This window comes from Lemur catta, chromosome 13, assembly GCF_020740605.2.
Source record: "Lemur catta isolate mLemCat1 chromosome 13, mLemCat1.pri, whole genome shotgun sequence".
In the NCBI taxonomy this organism is placed as follows: domain Eukaryota; kingdom Metazoa; phylum Chordata; class Mammalia; order Primates; family Lemuridae; genus Lemur; species Lemur catta.
In genome coordinates, this window is record NC_059140.1 from 14,321,968 (window position 1) to 14,341,020 (window position 19,053).

The 19,053-nt window shown below is 38.4% G+C and overlaps 1 protein-coding gene across 1 annotated transcript in view; it reads right to left on the reverse strand.

The window, feature by feature from the left end:
- The window catches only part of MYO16 (myosin XVI), a 476,542-nt gene that overhangs the window by 349,223 nt on the left and 108,266 nt on the right, over window positions 1–19,053 (reverse strand). Inside the window, exons 4-5 of the mRNA XM_045567153.1 lie at window positions 12,787–12,895; window positions 5,384–5,508 (exon numbers count right to left, since the gene is read on the reverse strand). Of these exons, the coding sequence (XP_045423109.1) occupies window positions 5,384–5,508; window positions 12,787–12,895 (234 nt within the window). The remainder of the gene's footprint in view (window positions 1–5,383; window positions 5,509–12,786; window positions 12,896–19,053) is intronic.

The window sequence follows — 19,053 nt, forward strand, 5'->3', positions numbered from 1 at the left end:
ACCTGTGACACTGTTACACTGAATTTTGAGATGAAGAAACTGTGCTTTACAGAGGTAGGTAACGGGCCTAAGGAAGCATGGCCACTGAGCCCGAAGCCCATGTTCTTCTGTGCCTTCTTGCACTCAGACTTGAAGTGGCACAGGGGAGTGGACACCCTAGATGTCCACTTCATACCACACTGTCTCAGCCTTTGGTAGGCCATTTATTTCATTTAATATAGTTTTAATTGCTAGAGAATATAGTATAGATCCCTGATCCTTTTCTTAAGTTAAATGTTTTCCATTTTAACTGTCCGGGGCAGTTTGGTGGAAATACAGTGGTTTGGTTTTGATTCCTGTCTGGAAAAGTAAAGGGCAAGAGATGGTCTGGCCAGCTGCTTTGGAGTGCAAGGAAGGTGGTTCTGTTGATACACCATGAACCACATGCGCCCATGAGTTCACAGGGGAGGCAAGGTGTGGAGGTTTTTCTATGGAGAAGCTGTGGTCGTTTCTGGTTCTACTTTAGGGGATCCTGATGCAGCGAACACAACTTAGCAGAGAGAACCTGGAGTGTCCCCAGATTACTGAGAGCTGAGCAAGTGTAAGGGGCTATTTGGAACAGTTGTATCTACCCCCATCTAGTGCAGGCTGGAGTTTCCCAGTGATGAGGGTGGGTAGGTGGTATCTGAAGCATCCTACATCCGCATAAGAGGAGGAGTCAACTTCTGGCCGAGGGAGTATGATGCCATCTCCAGGAAGGTAAAGTAAAAACCTTGTTCTCACTACGTCTCCTCTTCCCCATTTCTCTCTCCCTTCCACCTCTCCTAACTTCAGAGGAGCTTAATAAGGGAGTGAAGCTTGAAAAGAAGCAACAGGAGGGGAAATAGTTGACCATGTCCACTCTCCCTTCTATGGACTTTGCAACCTGGTGCAGCACTGAGCCAGGGATGGGTTCAAGATTTAACTGAATCAGATCCCTTAACACTGGGCCCACTGGCCCCTGCAGGATTTATGGGTAGAATTCAGGGAGTTTGCAAGCTTGGGTGGGAAAAAGGCTAGATTTATTTTCTTCTAATCTGTAACAGAAATTGAGCAGATTCTTCAATGATGAACACAAGCAGCAAACCTGTGATGTTACCATCAAAATAAATCATTACATTTTCATATTACACTACAGTTGTAGCATATAACTCAAATAGCATTATGGTCAACACCACCTTAAAATCATGGTAACTATTAGATCTGTTATTTAGTGCATTGATAAAGAAGCACATGCACTGCATATCAAAAATTTTATTTTATTTTATTATTTAATTTTTTATTTCAGCTTATTATGGGGGTACAAAAGTTCAGGTTATATATATTGCCCATTTCCCCCCCATCCCCCCGAGTCAGAGCTTCAAGCATGTTCAACATAATTGATTTTCTTTGTAATTCTATACACCATTTGTTATTACATTGAAAACATTATTTTGACAAGAAATCCATGGGCTACACCAGATTATCTATGGGTAATATGGTTCAAAAAGGTCAATAACTCCCTACTTAAGTTGAGAGTTTTCATCATTATATGGGACTGCACATTCTAATCTCTAAATTGAGGCTATGTTTGGTAACATAAAGTGACCATCAAAGTTTTATTCCCTAAAAATGACCAGAAAATTGATGACTGTATTCATCCATAACTAAGGAATGAACCAGCACTACTGAGACAAGGAAGGGAAACAAAAATACAATTGCTTCCTATTTGCATCTCTTGAATAATTCCTTTCTAACACACTGAGCAAATAAGTCTCAATGCCAGATGTGCTATATTAAATTCTGTGCTAAACAGTAAAGAACCAGTATCTTCATAGTATCTATGCTAATTATTACAGAGATATTTCAGAGTATTTATACACTTCAACTCACGAATTTATTTTCACATCCTCTGAGACATAGTGTTTTTTTAAAAGATTGCATCCTTCTTTGAGGCTTCTATTAACTTTTAAGGAGAATAGTAATGCAAACTAAAAGATCTTTTTAAAGAAGACATATATTTGGTTATTTTATTGCATATTCTAACAAAGGAGGAAAAGACTATAAAAACTACCTCACTAGAAGTTTACTTCCATTGAGCCTTTTGTTGTTGCATCTGTTTTGCACATAACAATTTAATGGTAGGATAAATTATGCCTAATTTTGAACCACAACTGACATTCCAACTCAGGATATGGAAATCGATCTGTGAACAAAAGTGTCTTCTTATCCTTGTCTCCAGCAATAGATGAATACACTATGCACCTTAAGGAAAAGAAAGCACCAGGGAATGGCAGCCATTAACATAAATAGACTAAACAATTCAGACCTGTGAATCAAACCACGCTGCCACTTGCTAAACACTGTAATCTTCAAGGGACAACTTCCTAGCCTTTTGTTCATTGTCACTTTCTTGTTAAAAGCTCATAGATGATCACCACAAGGTTTAGTTATTACAGAACAATTGTTTGCAACATTTATGCTCTCTGCTGAATAAAAAGGACACAAGGAATGTCAAAACTGAAGATGGTTGAAAATGATAGCAATTTCTGCCTCTGTATTGATTCTTTCAATAGCTCCTCTACTGAAGTGTATATGCTCTTTTATTTGGCAGTGATGAAGTACGTATTCTGTTTTTATTTAATAGTGATTTTTAAAAAACATATAAAGTTGTAAGGTCTCCTACCATACAAAGAAACAAAGGCTCTATTGCCTTTATATTATATGATGGGCATTAGTTCATTGCATGCAATAAATGAATTATTAATGAAATACCTCACTGCAGTCTGACTTCTGACGCTACCAGTCCATTGCAACTGTCCTCCAAGAGAAAACCAAGGCCCTCCAAGTTGCTACATCCAACAGCCAATCCACACTCTCCACTTCCTCGACCTCTTGGCAGATTATGACAGTTGATCCTCCCTGCCTTTCATCATGCTTTCTTCCCAGGACTCCTGGGGCGACTCCTTCTCTTGGTTTTCCTCCTGTCTCTGGACTTGCCCTTCTCATCTCATTTCTGGATCCTCCTCTTCTCCTTCATTTCCAGGGCTTACTCCCCAAACCTCTTTCCTTCTACATTGAATTAGTTACTTCATCCAGTATCAAAGCTTTCAATATCATACATACCCTCATGTTCCCAAAAGTCTTTCTCCAATCTAGAGATTTCTTGAACTCCAGACTCCAGTCTCCAAACACAAACTCGACGGCTCCACTAAGATGGCGAAGAGCACCTCAAACGTAACGTCTTCAAAACTGACCTGATCATCCCTGCTCTAAGCCTGATGTCACCTCCATCACACTGGTAGTTTAAGCTGAAAGAACTTGGAGTCACTCTGAAGCCTTCTTTTCTTCTCACACCACACATCCATCAGGAAGTGTCATTGGGTCTTTTTAAAATAGCTTCTAAATGTAACTACTCACCACTTCAGCTTCCACCCCTGTTGTCTGAGCTGCATCACAGATGGCCTTGATTACTGGAAAAGCTTCGCAACTGAACTCTCAGCTTCATCCTTGCCCTTTTACAATCCTGTTTTTTCTTCTTCTTCTTTTTTTATTTTTAAAAGCTTTTTATTTTATTTTTTACAACACTGTTTTATTTGGAAGAATTTAAACCCACAGAATAATTGAAGGGAATTACAATGAACACTTATGTACCTTTTACCTAGATGACACATTGTGCCACATTTATATTACGCCTACATGATGGAATGCAACATCTTCACTTACAGTCCTTTCTTAACATAACAGCCAGAGTGAGTGATCCTTTTAAAATTGAAGTAGGATCGTGCCCCTTCTTCCTTCAGAACTTTCCAATGTCTTCCCATCTCACTCAGTAATTGTCATAATACTCATTGAGGCCCATAAAATCCCATGTGATCTGGTCACAGCTACCTTTCTCTCCCTGTTTACTTGGCTTCAGCCATAAGAGACTCCTTGCTGTTTCTCCAGCACACCACACTTGCCCCTGCCTCAGGGCCTTTGCACTGCTCAGCCTGGCATACCACTCCTTCACATCCAAACTGTGCACTCTCTTCCTTCAAGTCATTACTCAAAACTGTCCATGTCAGGTAGATCTTACCCATGTATTTATCCAAAATGGCAACAATACAACCAACATGCCACTGTTTTGTTTTAATATTTTCTCCTTTGTATTTATTACTAATATATATTTAGCTCATTTGTAGTACATATTACCTATTTTCCCCAATGAAGTGTTAATCCATGACAAAAAGATTTTTGTGATTTTGTTCACTACTATTTTGTTCTCAGCATGTGGTCAATAATATTTTTTCACTATGTTAATGAAAATGCTTTGCCAGTTGAGTGGGTTATTTTTCAACACTCTCTAAGCATGCTTTGTTTTCTTTTCTTATGTCTTAGAGTTACATTTTTTATAGTCATCTGAAATTTATAAATTTATAAACATCAATGATAGATGACAACATTTAGAAGACTATACTTTTAAAATTTTACAGACTTTGGAAGGCTATAAAACAGAAAAATTTTAAAGTTATGGTCTTCTAAATTTTGTCTTCCAAAATATATATTTAGTTAGAGAATTTCATCTAGAGGTCACAAGGCACTTAATCTGCATTTAATAAATGTAAAAATACATCAGATCTCACAAAAACTTTCCATATGACAAAACTCCTATCCATTTAGTTAAGTCACTTTTCTCATCACCTGTCTTCAACCTCACACAGTATTTCTTCCATGGCAGAAACTGAATCACTGATTGCAACCATTTCTGTGCACTTCAGAGCTTCATACTTTTTGCTATTCTAGTTTACTTTCTCTCACTTTTTCCCCTCTGTCTTAATACATTTATTTCTGTCATCATTAATTTTAACCCAAACATACCTAGGTTAATTTTATGGGTCAATATGTTCCTGTACTGATGATTAGGTATTACGATTATGTTAAAATTAATCCAAACTTAATTACTCTGTTTTTAATTTACTGCAACAGTGCATGATAGCAATAAAAAAGTAATGACAAGAGTTTGCTTGAATTTAGAAATTCATTCACCAAAGTATCTCATACTTTATTTTGCTTAAAACTAAAATGAAAGCATTTTCTTATAAGTTATGTCTCAAAAATTACATTGACAAAGTATTGCATAAAATTATTTTAAATTTGTAGGAAAAATATATAGAAGGATGGCTTGAACAAAATATATCAAAACATACACATTGGCTTTCTCTGGGTGGTGGCATAAGTATTTTGCATTTTCTGCTTTGCATATTTGTGTGCTTCCAAAATTTCTACAATGCATATGTGTTACTTTTATGATAATAAACATTTTAAAGATAATTGTAATCAATTGTATATTTTAGAAATCAGATTCTCTATGTAAACAATTTCTGAATCAAATATATTATCTTACCAGAGTTACTCCTTCATCATTTTTCTCATTAACATTTCCTCCAGATGATAAGAAGTGTTTGACATCTGTTAACATACTCATTGGTCTCTGAAGCTTCATCTGGCGTAGTGAGGTCAGATCCACTCCTAGGGAGAAAAAGAGGCTTTCGATCAGAATGCAGAGATAATTCTCAGCTGCTGGGGGTCAAAACATCGCTTTATCTTCAATTTTTTCAAGGTGTTCTTTGCAACCCCTCTCGTAGTTTGAACTCTCATTCAGAGCACTGAGATTGTTTCTCTTTACATATATTCTATTTCCAACTAGATTATAGTCTTTAAAAAATAGAAAATGTATCTCTTGTTATATCCCAAAGATACGATAGAATGCCTTATATACGGCAGGCTATTTATGAATATCATCAACATACACTGCCCCAAATACTTTCAAGTACTTAAATTGAATTGAAACAAGTTATAAAGATATAACTTTTGTACTTTTATAATATTTTTCCTAAAATACTTGCTTCTAAAAGCAATGAAGTATTCTGTAATAGCAAAAGGACTTTAGTATAAAAACTGGAAACATCAGAATAAAGTCCGCAGTTCAGTTAATAGCGGTACTGTACCAACGTTAACTTCTTAGTTTTCAAACGTACCATGGCTACATAAATAACTAACATTAGGGGAAGCTATGTGAAAGATATTTGGGAACTTTCTGCACTATCTTTAGACTTTCCTGTACATATTAAATAATTTCAAAATAAAATTTAAAATGATGTTCCAATTGAACATTTCATGGCTATTAATCAATATGACTAACATTGAATGAAGAACCTATAGTCTGACTTAAGTGAGGTGGATGATTTATGCACAGAAGGCTCAGGACTGCTTATCTGCTGTTTATACCTCTATTTTAACCTGCAATTTTGTGATGTATAATTTCTATGGTAGCTTGTGTCTCTTCACTTATGCATTTCCTGTTCCTAGCATTAGTTCCTGGACAAAATCAGTATTTACTGTGGGGAAATAATTCATCTTCTTCCAAATGAAAATGGTGATGATGATGATAATGATATCTCTCACTCAGCAAGTGTTTGCTAGAACCAGCTACTCTTCTGAGCACTTTCTTTCTCTTATCTGGTTGAATGCTGGCTGCAAGCATCGAGATCTAGCCTGGCACAGTGGGCCCAAGAATAAACCTTGGACTGATGCTCCTGGAGGTGCCTGGTCTGCAGTTTACTTCCTCGGGTTGACTTTGGGAAAGTTATCTAACCTGTATGGGCTTCAGTATTCTTAGTCACTCAGATATTATATATCCCAAAGGGTAAAGCTATAGTTAATACTCTTAGGATCTGTCTCTGACAGAGACCACATCAAGCATGTTGCTTATCCGCTGTCCTTTTTCCCCTTGGGGGCGCTCTGTGTCTGCCTCGCTCTGAGCTCATTCTCTGAACCTGGATGGACAGCAGAGCCAAGGTGCTTAGGAGTCGACCTGCCTTGGTTTTAGTGCTGTATGCGTATCCACTACTGCTTGTGCCAATGTGGGGAAGTAATTTATCCCCTGCCTCGGTTTCTTCAACTGCAAAATGGTGATAATAATTCTTGCTTCATCAGTTGTTATGAGAATGAGTTAAAACACATAAAACATGCAAAGTGTATTTGGTTTGCGGTAAGCACTCAATAAAAGTAAGCTGTGATTATTAGCCTCTGGCATGTGGATCACACGCCTTTCATTTACATCCATTTTTCTTTGTAATAAGGAGCATGGAGTAACCAAACAAAATAAACAAAATTCAATCTTTGAATAATGTAGCTTGCAAATATTCTGTAAAAAGCTCACTAATTTGAGTAGAAACATATACTAGGAACACCCATAACCCTTCCTCAGCTTCTGAATTATGGCATGCTATTTCAAAAGAACAGAATTCCCTAACAGAATCATTTGAGGTCTGTTACGAATGAACTAAAACTGTCACTCTATTCTTATTTTTAGGATTTTGGAATTTGATATGTGACTTAATTTTGGAAAATAAAATTAAGAAATTTCCAGATGTCAGCATTCAATTTTGGATGTAGATGTAGCAGAATCTGATAGTTGCTACAAAGTGACATTATTTTGTTAATTTTTATAATGTTGCAATGTTAACTAAAGTATGTAACTTTTAGAGAATTATTTAAGTATTTAAAATTAAATGACAGAACATGATAAAAACAGAACAAGACTTGTGATGAAATACACAAATTAAAACAGAGATAAGAAATCATTCACTGCAGACTCATTTACGGTACAACATTTCATGGGAAAACAATCTATTCTGGTCACTGCTGTGAAGATACCACAGAGGGATAATATGATATTGCATCATAATATCTTAAAACTTAATTTTGAAACAAATATGATGTTAATTAAAATGTGATTTTTTGATTTCTGTTATATGTTCAGAAAAGAAGCGCAATTTTTTTTTTTTTTGGTAATACAACACAACAGAAATTCCTTCTCTTCATGATCAAACAAATTTCTTTAACTGCTGCTAGATAAAACATACCAAGATGGATAGAGCTCATAATAAGTCTACTTTATAATGGATAATAGGCCAAATCTCAATTTTTAGAAGAAATTTAGTTCTGTTTTCATATCATTTTCTGAAAAAAATTAATACAAGGCCTGCTTAGATTTACTATTTTGACAGGAATCTGATAATTTCTCATAATATAGGAATTACGGAACAAAATAGTTTACTTGAAATTCACAAGTGCTACTGTTATTGCCTGATTTCATTTGGTAATATCAACAGATACTTGTGCAAAACTGCAATTCCCTTAACACCTCAAGTCAATCTGAACCCTAACTCAACTTTTCTCAACTGCCCCTCTTAAGGTAATATTGTTTTTGTAACTATTCAACTTTTCCTCTCCTCTTTTCTATATTGGGGCAACTCTATTCTGTTATTATGATAATTTTATGATTATGCTGAATTGTGCTGTTGTAAACCCCCTCAACTAAGTTTTAGGAGTATATTGCTCCATCTCCCATAGTTTTCCTGAACTCCTCCTGCCTTTGCATTGCTCCTTCCTGTGCCTGGGCCACACAAACACACTTGGTTCCCCTGTTCCTGGGGTATCACACCCTCACCTAAAACTTAGTGTAAGCATCACTTCTTCTGTGAAGCCTTCTTTAGTACTGTTAGGGAAAAACATACCCTTACTCTTTGGTGTTTTTATAAGATCTGCACATATCTTATTTTCATTTATTATTGTTTGTTATTGCATCATCATTTGGTTATATGTAAAACATCATCTTTGCCCTCAGAAAGGAAAAACAACTAAAGAGGCATATGCAATTAACTATGATATGACGCTTTCCATGATTTTAGCAGGGGATTCTCTAAGCTCAAAGCATTGTAGTTATCTTTATGATAAGCTTCCTAAGAGATCCAAGGAAGCAAGAGAGTTGAGCAAGCAAATAAAGAAAGGTGGTTCCAGCAAAGAGAAATAACCATGTCCAAGCCAGCAGGGTATTACTGCCTCTACCCATTCACTCTTCTCCAACTCTGGCAGCAGGCATAACCTGGGACTGTCCCATGCCCTGTGCGATGCACTGTAACCCCAACTATGTGTGCTTCTAAAGAGGCTGGTGCAGGGATAGCAGTTTGAATAAACTGCATTAAGCAGAAGAAAGACATATGACATTTGTGAACTGATTGATCTGGAAGTCCTGTGAAGAATGTGTGGAGAGGGCTCAACCTGGGGCAAGAAAATGCATTTTGGAGGCTATTGTAATCATCCAAAATAGAAAGGCCAGTGTCTCAACTAAGGCAGTAGCAGCGTGACTGGGGAGGGAGGTGGACACATTAAAGAGATGTCAAAGAGGTGGAATTTATAAGATTTGTTGACAATTAAACAGGAAGGATTTGCTATAAAAAAGGTGATGTTCAGGTACCTGGTTTCCTGACTGTAATGGTAGAATATAGAAGATAGGTACAGTGTGAAAGACTAACAACAAATTCCATGTTGACATGTCATTTCAAATCATCTGACATCCCTGTCAAGATACTTAAAAAATTACACATACAGGACTGAAGGCATTGAAGATAATTAAGCTATAGTAATGTCCCTGGGAATAGGCAGGTGGTGACAATAAGAGCAAAAGGGTGAGATGCCCCCACCACAGTGTGTAGAGTGATAAAAGAAGATTCTCAAAGACAAAGCCCTGGGTATGGCCAGAATTTAGGGATCTGAATGGAGAAGTGGAACATCAACGGAAACATAAGTAGAAGCTCAAAGAGGGGAGAAAACTGTGGGAAGATCATTGCATGAGAGTGTGTGAGCAAGGTCATAGAACGTCACAGAGAGAGGAGGTAATAAAAAAGAACAGAAAAATAATTACCGGACAGAAAACTAAGGAAGGCGATGACAATTATTGTAGGGGAATTTCCAGTGGATTGGTAGGGTTAGAAGCTGAACTTCAGTGGGCTGAGTAACAAGAGACCAGGAACTCAGGACAATAAACATGAGCTACATTTTCTAAAAGAGTAGGTTTGAAAGGAGGGGGAAAGGACAGTTTGTATGTATGTAAGATCATATAAGATCATTCGTATATGTGTGTGTATGTATGTGTATACATTATATATCTACATACATGTATATATATGCATATATCTTTTGTCCTGGACCACCTTGGGCTCTCCCATCAGTGCTTTCTTTCCTTGCTGGTTCATTGTATAATCGATCACTTTCCTTCTTGCACACCAGCTGGTTCCCCTTGCACTGGGGATCTAATATTCATCAAATGCTCAATCAGCTCTCCGTGGTTGTCTCATTTTACAGGCTGGCAGGCTCAGGCGGTGAGCCGAGGTTAATTGCTGTGCCTGAGTTTACAGTGTAAGTCAGTGGTGACAGGACAATTAGGACTTGTGACCAGCGATTTTCCATGTAATCAACTTGTTCACGACATCGCCTGCCTCCTCCTGCCACGTGCATCCTGATGTGACAGCGTGATAAGTACTCTGATCTGAAACTGTATGATGAAGAAAATTCTAGGATTGTAACAACCTTGTTATGATAACGCAATGCTGAAATACTGAGAGCCACATAATAATAAAAATCTCATCTTGGAATATTAGGGATTTCTAAGGACATCGCCCAGGCTGTCACAGCAGATAGCTCTTAAATTGCAACAACAAGAAGGCCAGAGAATAAATGGAATTAGACAGTATTTACCCGGAACTATGGCAGATGATACGGATAAGTAGGAGGGAGACCAACAAAAGCAGAACCAGATTGTGAATGAGGTGCGGGAAGGGCAGATGGGTGGGAGGCAGGGGCCAGAGCAGCAGCAGTGACAAGTAGCAAACAGAATTAAAAATTTAATAGATACTAAATTGAGTTTGTTCCAGCACACATGTATTCTACAAACTGATCATGACAGCCATAGTAGTGACAGATTTTCTCTTAACCATTCAAGAGTTGGTATCTTCCTCTTGTTTTTTTTTTTCTTAATTATTTCTTAAACCATCCTCCCTAAAGAACATACTTGTTTTTGTTCTTTACATAGGATAGATAATACCAATCTTATACATATTAAAATTTCCTATCAAAATGCTTTAATGAGTTCAAAAGGCTTATAAGACAAGTTAATGCTTTTCAAATAAAGACAATTTTATTTTCTGAAAAGAACCATTTATTACTGTGGCTTTTAGAAATTCAGAACAGTAAGAAAAGCAGGAAATAATAATCTTATAGGACTAGCACAGCTAAATGAAGCGTGGCTGAGTTGTTATTTTTTGGTTGTTTGTTTTAATTTGGCATCAGTTTTACTTTTTAAACCACTTTATTGAGGCATGACAGACATACAGAAGCTGTCCATATTTAATGTGTACACCTTGATGAGTTTATAGGTAAGTGTACGTCAGTGAACCCAGCACCACATTATATGCCATAAACATATCCATCACCTCCAGGCTTCCTCCCACCCTCTTTATTCATTATTATTATTATTATTATTGTTGTTGTTACTATTCTGTAATAAAAACACTTAACAAAAGATCTACCCTCTCAGCAAATTTTTAAGTAAACATCACATACAATATCATCAACCAGAGGCAGCATCACAGCCAAGTTTTTCATGCAAAGTCAGAATTGTCTACTACACGTGAAGTTTTGCAAAGGTCTCAATGATTGACTTTCCAAAAGTAAAATCTTCATAACTTCTCGCTTCATTCCCTTTAGAAGTAACGGAGTAGATCTCCATCAAGGCACAGCTAACGAGGTTTGAAGAAAGCCAGCGAGCTCTCCTGCAGGAGACGGTTTTGAGGCAAGAGAGAATCGTGGATGACTGAATCCACCGCCAGCCTGAGCCCGTGGCTCCCGCCCCAGGGCCCTGACTCTGGGACCGTGGGCAGCACAGCTGCGTGCACACTGCCACCCCTGCGCCCCTAGTCGGATCGCCATGCGACCACACTTACCTGGCTCTTGCAATTAATGCGACTACGTTTTTTAAAACAGTACTAATTATTATCATTCTAGGCCATGCTCAGAATAAACCTTTCTCACATGAGCAATCTGGAGGAGGCAAAGGGTACAAAGGAACAACTCGGCAGTTGTGAGTTTTTCTAGAGGCAAAAGGGTAGTTTCATAAGCAGTGTGTGGCTCTTTTTCTCTAGCCAAGGGTCATCCTTGAAGGGATTGGAATTTCTTTGTTGTCATTTATACCTAAAATGTGTGTGGGGGGCAGGGGGTAAGCAGAAGCACAATTCTTTAGTGTAATACCCTCTCGGGCCCAGGGACTCAAGGATCTCTGCCCTCCCCGAGGCCGCGCTCACTCAAGGAATGACACGCTGGCTCTGTGTAATTCCACGCCCTTCCGCAGGGAGCGCATCTGGGGGCTGGGCCTCCTTTTCTCAGGCTGGGCAGTGATCACAGGGCTTTCTTCGGGTGACCATTGCGTGTCTAAGTGTCACAAAGAGTGGCTTTGGGGACAATGTGTAAACGGCCTTGGACTTAAGCTCTCACTTACTTGCGGGTAATTCTTACTGGGACCACCCGCTCCTCTGAGAATACACTTCAGATGACCTTGCTCTGATTAGCTCAAAATTCAATTGTGCTGGTTCACTTCCCTTCCCCTCCCAGGGGAGAATAGATTATAATTACAAACCCAGTCCCGCTAATTATGGACTTCAGATGCCTGTGAAAATGTTCCTTTATTGTTGGCGTCTAGATTTCTGCTGGCTTGCAAAAAATTGCGTTGACTAAACCCCAGTGAAGGGCGGCGGCAGCAGCGGAAAGCGGAAGAGAAAAATAGCTTATTTTACACCATCTAGGGAAGCTGCATTGATCTGAAGTTATATAAACACACGTGTAAAAATGAATAGACACATAATTCTACCAACCTACTTCTTCCTGCAGTTTTACAAAGTTTTGGCCTACCGTTTTCATCCAGATAGGTCAGTAGGATAGAGCTGGATTCTGTCCCCTCTACGGCGTAATCCAATGGGATATTTCCATTAACATCCTGGAGGAGGAGGTTGGCTCCAGCCTAGATAAAAAGGAAAATAAATAATATTACGTACTGTTAAAAAACAGATTAAAATTTCACTTCAATCTTAGCTGAGAAAGAGATACAGAAATAGTTTATGTTAGATACAAACCTGAAGAGTCATGTAGGAAACTACAATTTTCTTTTAAGACAAATATGTTAAATGATTTGCAGAGACTCTAAAGTTCTCAAATGGTTCCATCAACCCTTGCAAGACCTGGGTCCCAGCATCCTCTCCTGACTCCTATTGCTAAACCCAAAATATCTAATCAGTGTCTGCTAACTCATGCCTCTGTGTGGGCTGCCCCTGTATCTTGTCTTGTTTCTAATGTAATAGAAGCATCCAATGCTTCAGAGAGTTTAAATGGCAAACTCTTCTACGAACAAGCTGAACTTTGGTCTTCCCAATCTATCCTATAAAATCTTCCCGCTTTTTGTTCGCCACGGAATCTCATCTGGGAGCTCTTCTCACACTAACATGTTTTAATAAAGGCTTGTGCTAATGGATCTATGTTGGTTTTCTCTTTCCAGAAATTATTTTCTAACAAAAAACATCATCTGTAGACGTTAATGTACTGACTACATTAAATATGGTGATTCCACATCTTTTAGCTTCAAAATGCCCTTCATCAGCCCAGTCCTTCTGAGCATTCCTGTGTCCTGCATTGTCCATTTCAGCTTAAATACAATGATAGCTTTGCTTTCACTCTTAAAAAAATTGTCACATGAATTGTTACCATTGCTTTACATTCTTTAATGAGCTCCATAAAATTTATCAGGCATGGCTAACATCTTTTTTCCAAGGGCATGGCATGAACGCATACCAATTGTCCAAGATTTCCCATACACCTCCTGATATAAACTCAGGCCAGACAAATGAAAGATTTCCCCTAATCCTTTTACAGAATAGCATTCTGTGTTGCAAAGATAACATAGTTCTTATTTTATCTGAATTCATAACTTTACATAAAAATGTGATTTATATTCATAATTTTATGTATTACCATTTAGGGTTTTGCCTTCTTTTATTCTATATATACAAACAGCTTTCCTATACTTTTGCAAGTCTGCACAGATTTCCAAAGAACTACTCCAAATATATTGTTAAAAAAACCCCAAACAAACAAAAAGTAGGTTAAGGTGGTAAAATATATCATATCTTAATATTTTCACCCAAAATAAGGTGTACTGCTTGCCCTACCATATTGGATGTCCCATATTACATTTTCTATAATCATATAAAGATACTCCATTATTTGAGCAGAGAAAATCATATATTTCAGATCTTTACTTACCTGAGAAAAGCATGTAATTGTAAGGTTCTAAAGACTTTTAATTATCTTTTTAATTTAATTTTAATTACTCTGAGTTTGAAAAAAACTGACTTCAGGCATATTCTTAAGTAGGCTTTACTAATGATTCCTTTCCTTTTGTCTTCAAACTACAAGAATAAGATTTTGCACACCTACTCAAATATTAGTTGTTAAAGATTCAATTATGAAGAGACAGAACCACAGGGTATCATTACTGATTTCAATATTAATTGTAAAATCTACTCTCCTAATCAGTGGTGGACAGTCTTTCCCAATCTATAAATACTTCAAATAAAATCCTATAAATGCCAAACACCTGGGCACAAGGTAACAGTGAATGTAAGTAAGAGTCATGTACTATTAATCACAACAAACATAAATATGAAAGAAACTTGGGGATAAGAGCAGTGGTGTACTTGGAAAGAATAGTTCCTATATGTTAAGAAGTGATGAGGTTCTTTCAGGGAAAGTCTGAATCTGAAACATGGAACAGAATATTTTAGCTGGGCTCATTCACTGAAATTTCCACTCATTAATTGCTCCCTCTGTGCTATGAAATTACCAGGCATTCTTCCTGACATAAAAGCCAGCCTTTCTGAGAGTTGATAATTTCCCTGGCCACAGATCAGGTCTTAATCTTCCTTCTGTTCCTAAAACCTACCATCATAGTAGCCGGCACATATGAGCTTCTAAAAAATTTTTATTGAAACAAATTGAAAAATAAGGAGTAATAAAGTAAACTGAAAGAAATTATTAAAAATGGAGGCAAATAATCATCATTTTAATAACAATACTTTGTAACTAAATTTCCTGACATTTATTTTTAAGGGTTTATAGATATAATTACAATATCACTATATTCATATATGTTAACCTTCAATCTTTCCAGATAGGTGACATTTGTGACTTTCTTTCTCCTTCTTCCTTAAGTGCTTTCTCTTTTTTTCTTTCTCTTTCCTTCCTCTCTTTCCTTTCTTTTTCTCTTTCTCTCTGTTTAATTGCAGAGAAGCAAAAAGCCTACTGAAATAGTCACTGGGCAAATTTTTTGTTTATCAGATGTCAGTGATTTCATGACTAATATACCTGGTGGCTCATAATCTTAAATCTTTCATAATTAATTACTAAGTTTTCAAAAATTTGAAAAAAATGCCTTCCTCACTCTCTCTCTAGGTAAACAATATAAGTTCATTTCAATGTTTCTTAATTTTTTTCTAAACTTTAAGGTCAGGCAATCATTTTGAGCATTGAATTCATGATGGCACACAGTTCTGCTAAACAAAAAATAAAACTTAAAATAATGTTCCTGCTGCTCTGTGAGCTGCCACACATTATTACACTTAAGCAAAAGGGAAGGACATTTGTTTTCCGTATTTAATCCACCAAGGTAATCTGTTCTCAGTGGAACACTTCTGCATTTGAGGGTGAGGTACTTTGCCTCTGTCAGGAAGTGCAACTCTGAAAACATTGAAAAGGAAAGGAATGATTTCAGGTTCTATTCTGTGCCAGTCATCAATGAACGATTAACTCCAGGTCCACCCTTCTTGGCTCTGCTTCGGTGGTCCTGGTGCTGGGCCCTGCAGACATTTCTCCTTTACTGGCTGGAACAGTTTGGGTGTTGTAAGTGGAAGGCCAGGTGGCACACCGCAGGAGGAAGGGCTTTCTCCTTCAGGTTCTTGCCCAATGGCCCAAGGTCTCCTTGTCTCCGGTGTGGCTGTGTGGGAGACGCAGTGGTGCACATCCTTCAGTGAGTTTTTATTGCATCCCAACGTGAAGTTTCTCTTGTACCCAAGCAAATAGCCTACAGATTAGTTTTTCTGGCCTCCCAGCCAAGAGCTTCTCAGAACGTTATGTGGGTACCTCAGTTTCCTATTTGCCACCCTGGACTAAGGCACCTCCCTGAAGTTTTTTGCCATCCTGTGGGCCACATCCCTCTGCAATGAGGTCTGGCTTTCAGCCTTGGGGAAGGGGTTCTTCCAAGAGGATCTTTTCACTCTGTTGTATTCCTCAGCCCCAGAAGTAGCATCTGTTCTCACATCTGCTGTCCCTATATTCTTCAGAGTTATCTTGATCACATTAAGCAGTTTTTTATTTTTCACTGGTTAACAATTATTTATATTCATCTTTCTTTTTAAATTTATTGGTGGGATTTCTGGATCCCAGCTGGATGATAACAGGACGCCTTTCAAAAATGGTGTGGTCTTAAGGCACAGACCCTCAGAGATGGGATAACTGCAAGATTTTGCATATATATCTGTGTGTGTATGTGTGTGTGTGTGTGTGTGTGTGTGTGTGTGTGTGTGTGTGTGGTGTATATGGGGATTGCAATCATTGTCCTGCTGGGCTTGAGTACATGGCTGAGGTGCAAGGCAGTGAGCAATGGGATGTTAGTCATCCATAACATGTAGTGGCATCACAATTGCAGCTGAATGTCCTTTGGTGTAAACTGAAGCAAATGCGTTGGAAGTTAAAGTGGCTGCAGCACTTGACAGTTATGGTAGAAAAAATGACTATAAAAGCGGGTGTGGCAAAGATTCCCCTAAGTGCATTGGACAGCTTACAAAAGCAAAAACAAACAAAAGCCAAGCCCAAGCCCTTTAACTACAAGCTCAGGTCACAATGAGAACAAGACAGGTTCTATACAAACCTTAAAAGATTTTTTTCATATTGAGAGCTGATGTTGCTGAAAGTCAAATACAGAATTTAATTGTACAGGTTGCTGAATTACAATGTCAGTTGGATTCACAGTCTCATCAAACTTTGTATCTGAAAGTTTCCACTAATTGGGATGGAGTGAGATCTGGAAACGTGCAGTGGGGATATGGCTAGATTCAGATGACACAGATAACCATGAACCCTCAGGTAACCCTAAATATCCCCTCCCAGGGTAAGTAGCTTGCCCTCCTGTGTCTGAGGAGATTCCTCTTTGTTATTTCACTTAAAATCTCTGTGATGTACTAGTACAACCTCTGTAGAAAGTAATATGGAGACACATCAAAGAGCTAAAAGTAGAACTACCATTTGATCCAGCAATCCCATTACTGGGCATCTACCCAAAGGAAAACAAGACATTCTATAGAAAAGACATCTGCACTTGAATGTTTATAGCAGCACAATTCACAATTGCAAAGATGTGGAAACAACTCAAGTGGCCATCAATACATGAGTGGATTAATACAATGTGGTATACGTATACCATGGAGTTCTACTCAGTCACAGAAAACAATGGTGATCTATCACCTCTTGTATTATCCTGGATAGAGCTGGAGCCCATTCTACTAAGGGAAGTATACCAAGAATGGAAAAACAAGCACCACATGTACTCACCATCAAATTGGTATTAACTGATCAACACTATGTGCATGTATGATAGTAACATTCATTGGGTGTCAGGCAGGTGATGGGGGGAGTAGGGGATGGTTATATTCACACCTAATGGGTGTGGTTTGCACCATCTGGGGGATGGACATGCTTGAAGCTCTGACTTGGGTGGGGCAAAGGCAACATATGTAGCCTAAACATTTGTATCCCCTTAATATGCTGCGCTAAAAAAAATAACAACAAAAAGAAACACAACTCTGTGATGACCTCAGCTGGGCCAAATGCCTTGAAAGAGGAGGTTTATTTTCTTCTGGACCCATTATAACCACCTCCTGTTTCTAGATTTATACTTAGAGTGAAATCTCATTATCCTTCAGAGGGAAGTAAATGCTAGGACTCCAGATGAAGTATCTCACACATCGAGAGAATTGCAAGGTTTTGTGCACATATACGTATGTGCATGTGTGTGTGTGTGTGTGTGTGTGTGTGTGTGTGTGTATGTATATGTTGCCATCCAGGTGTCAGAATTTCCACCAATAAGTAGCTAATAAAAAGGCAATAACCACTTAATGTTATCAAGAGAACTGTGAAGGATACAGGAACAGCAAATGTCGGGAGCAGACATTACTTTTGAGGCTGAGGGAGACATTCGTGTACACAGATACACATACATACCTGGGGAAATTTGCAGACATGGATTCCTAGAATATTAGACAAACAAAGCAGAACATAAATTCACAGACATGGGTCCACACAGTAGAGATTCCAGAGCTAATGTGATAGCTCCTGCAGTTGGGGGACTAGAGGGGCACTACAGGAGGAAGGGGCTTCTCTCACTGCTCCAGAATGTTCCTTCTTTCTCCAGTGGCACTGCTGCCAGAGGGAGGCTTCCTGCTCAAGGTGGGGGATCCAGTGGTGCAACCTTTCAGCCAGTTGTGCTGCCACCCAGTCAGTAGCTTCCTCCTTGTCAGAACCAGCTTCTGGTGCCTCCATGAATTTCCCACCATCCAGGGGGCACAGCACATCTGCTCCCAGAGGGGCTAGATCTCAATCTATGGGGCTGGCTCTCAGACTTTCCCATCTGAAGACACTGCCTCATCTCTAGAAGAGGAGCTGCTTCCTACATCCATTGTTCTGTTATTCTTAGTAAGTTTTATGTTGAATGTTTCATGTTCAAACTACCTTATTTGGTGGATTTTTATCTTCTGACTGGACCCTAACATACGTATTCATTGGTGCCTTTCTTTAGAAAACGAGTATGGCATGGTGTTTACGGCCAGGCTCTGGAGTTGAAAGTTTGTGATTCAATCCCGGTTCCACCATTTATTAGCTCTATGGCCCAGACACCTTAAATTCCTTAAGGTGTCGATGCCTTGGTTTCCTCACATGTAAAAGCAGGGTATAGTAATTATAAACACCACGGGAAAAGCCACATGTGTGACACTCTCCTGGTACTTTGCTTGCACCATCCCGAGTGCACGCAGCTTATCTTGGATATTGCTGTTAACCAATGTGTTAACCCACATG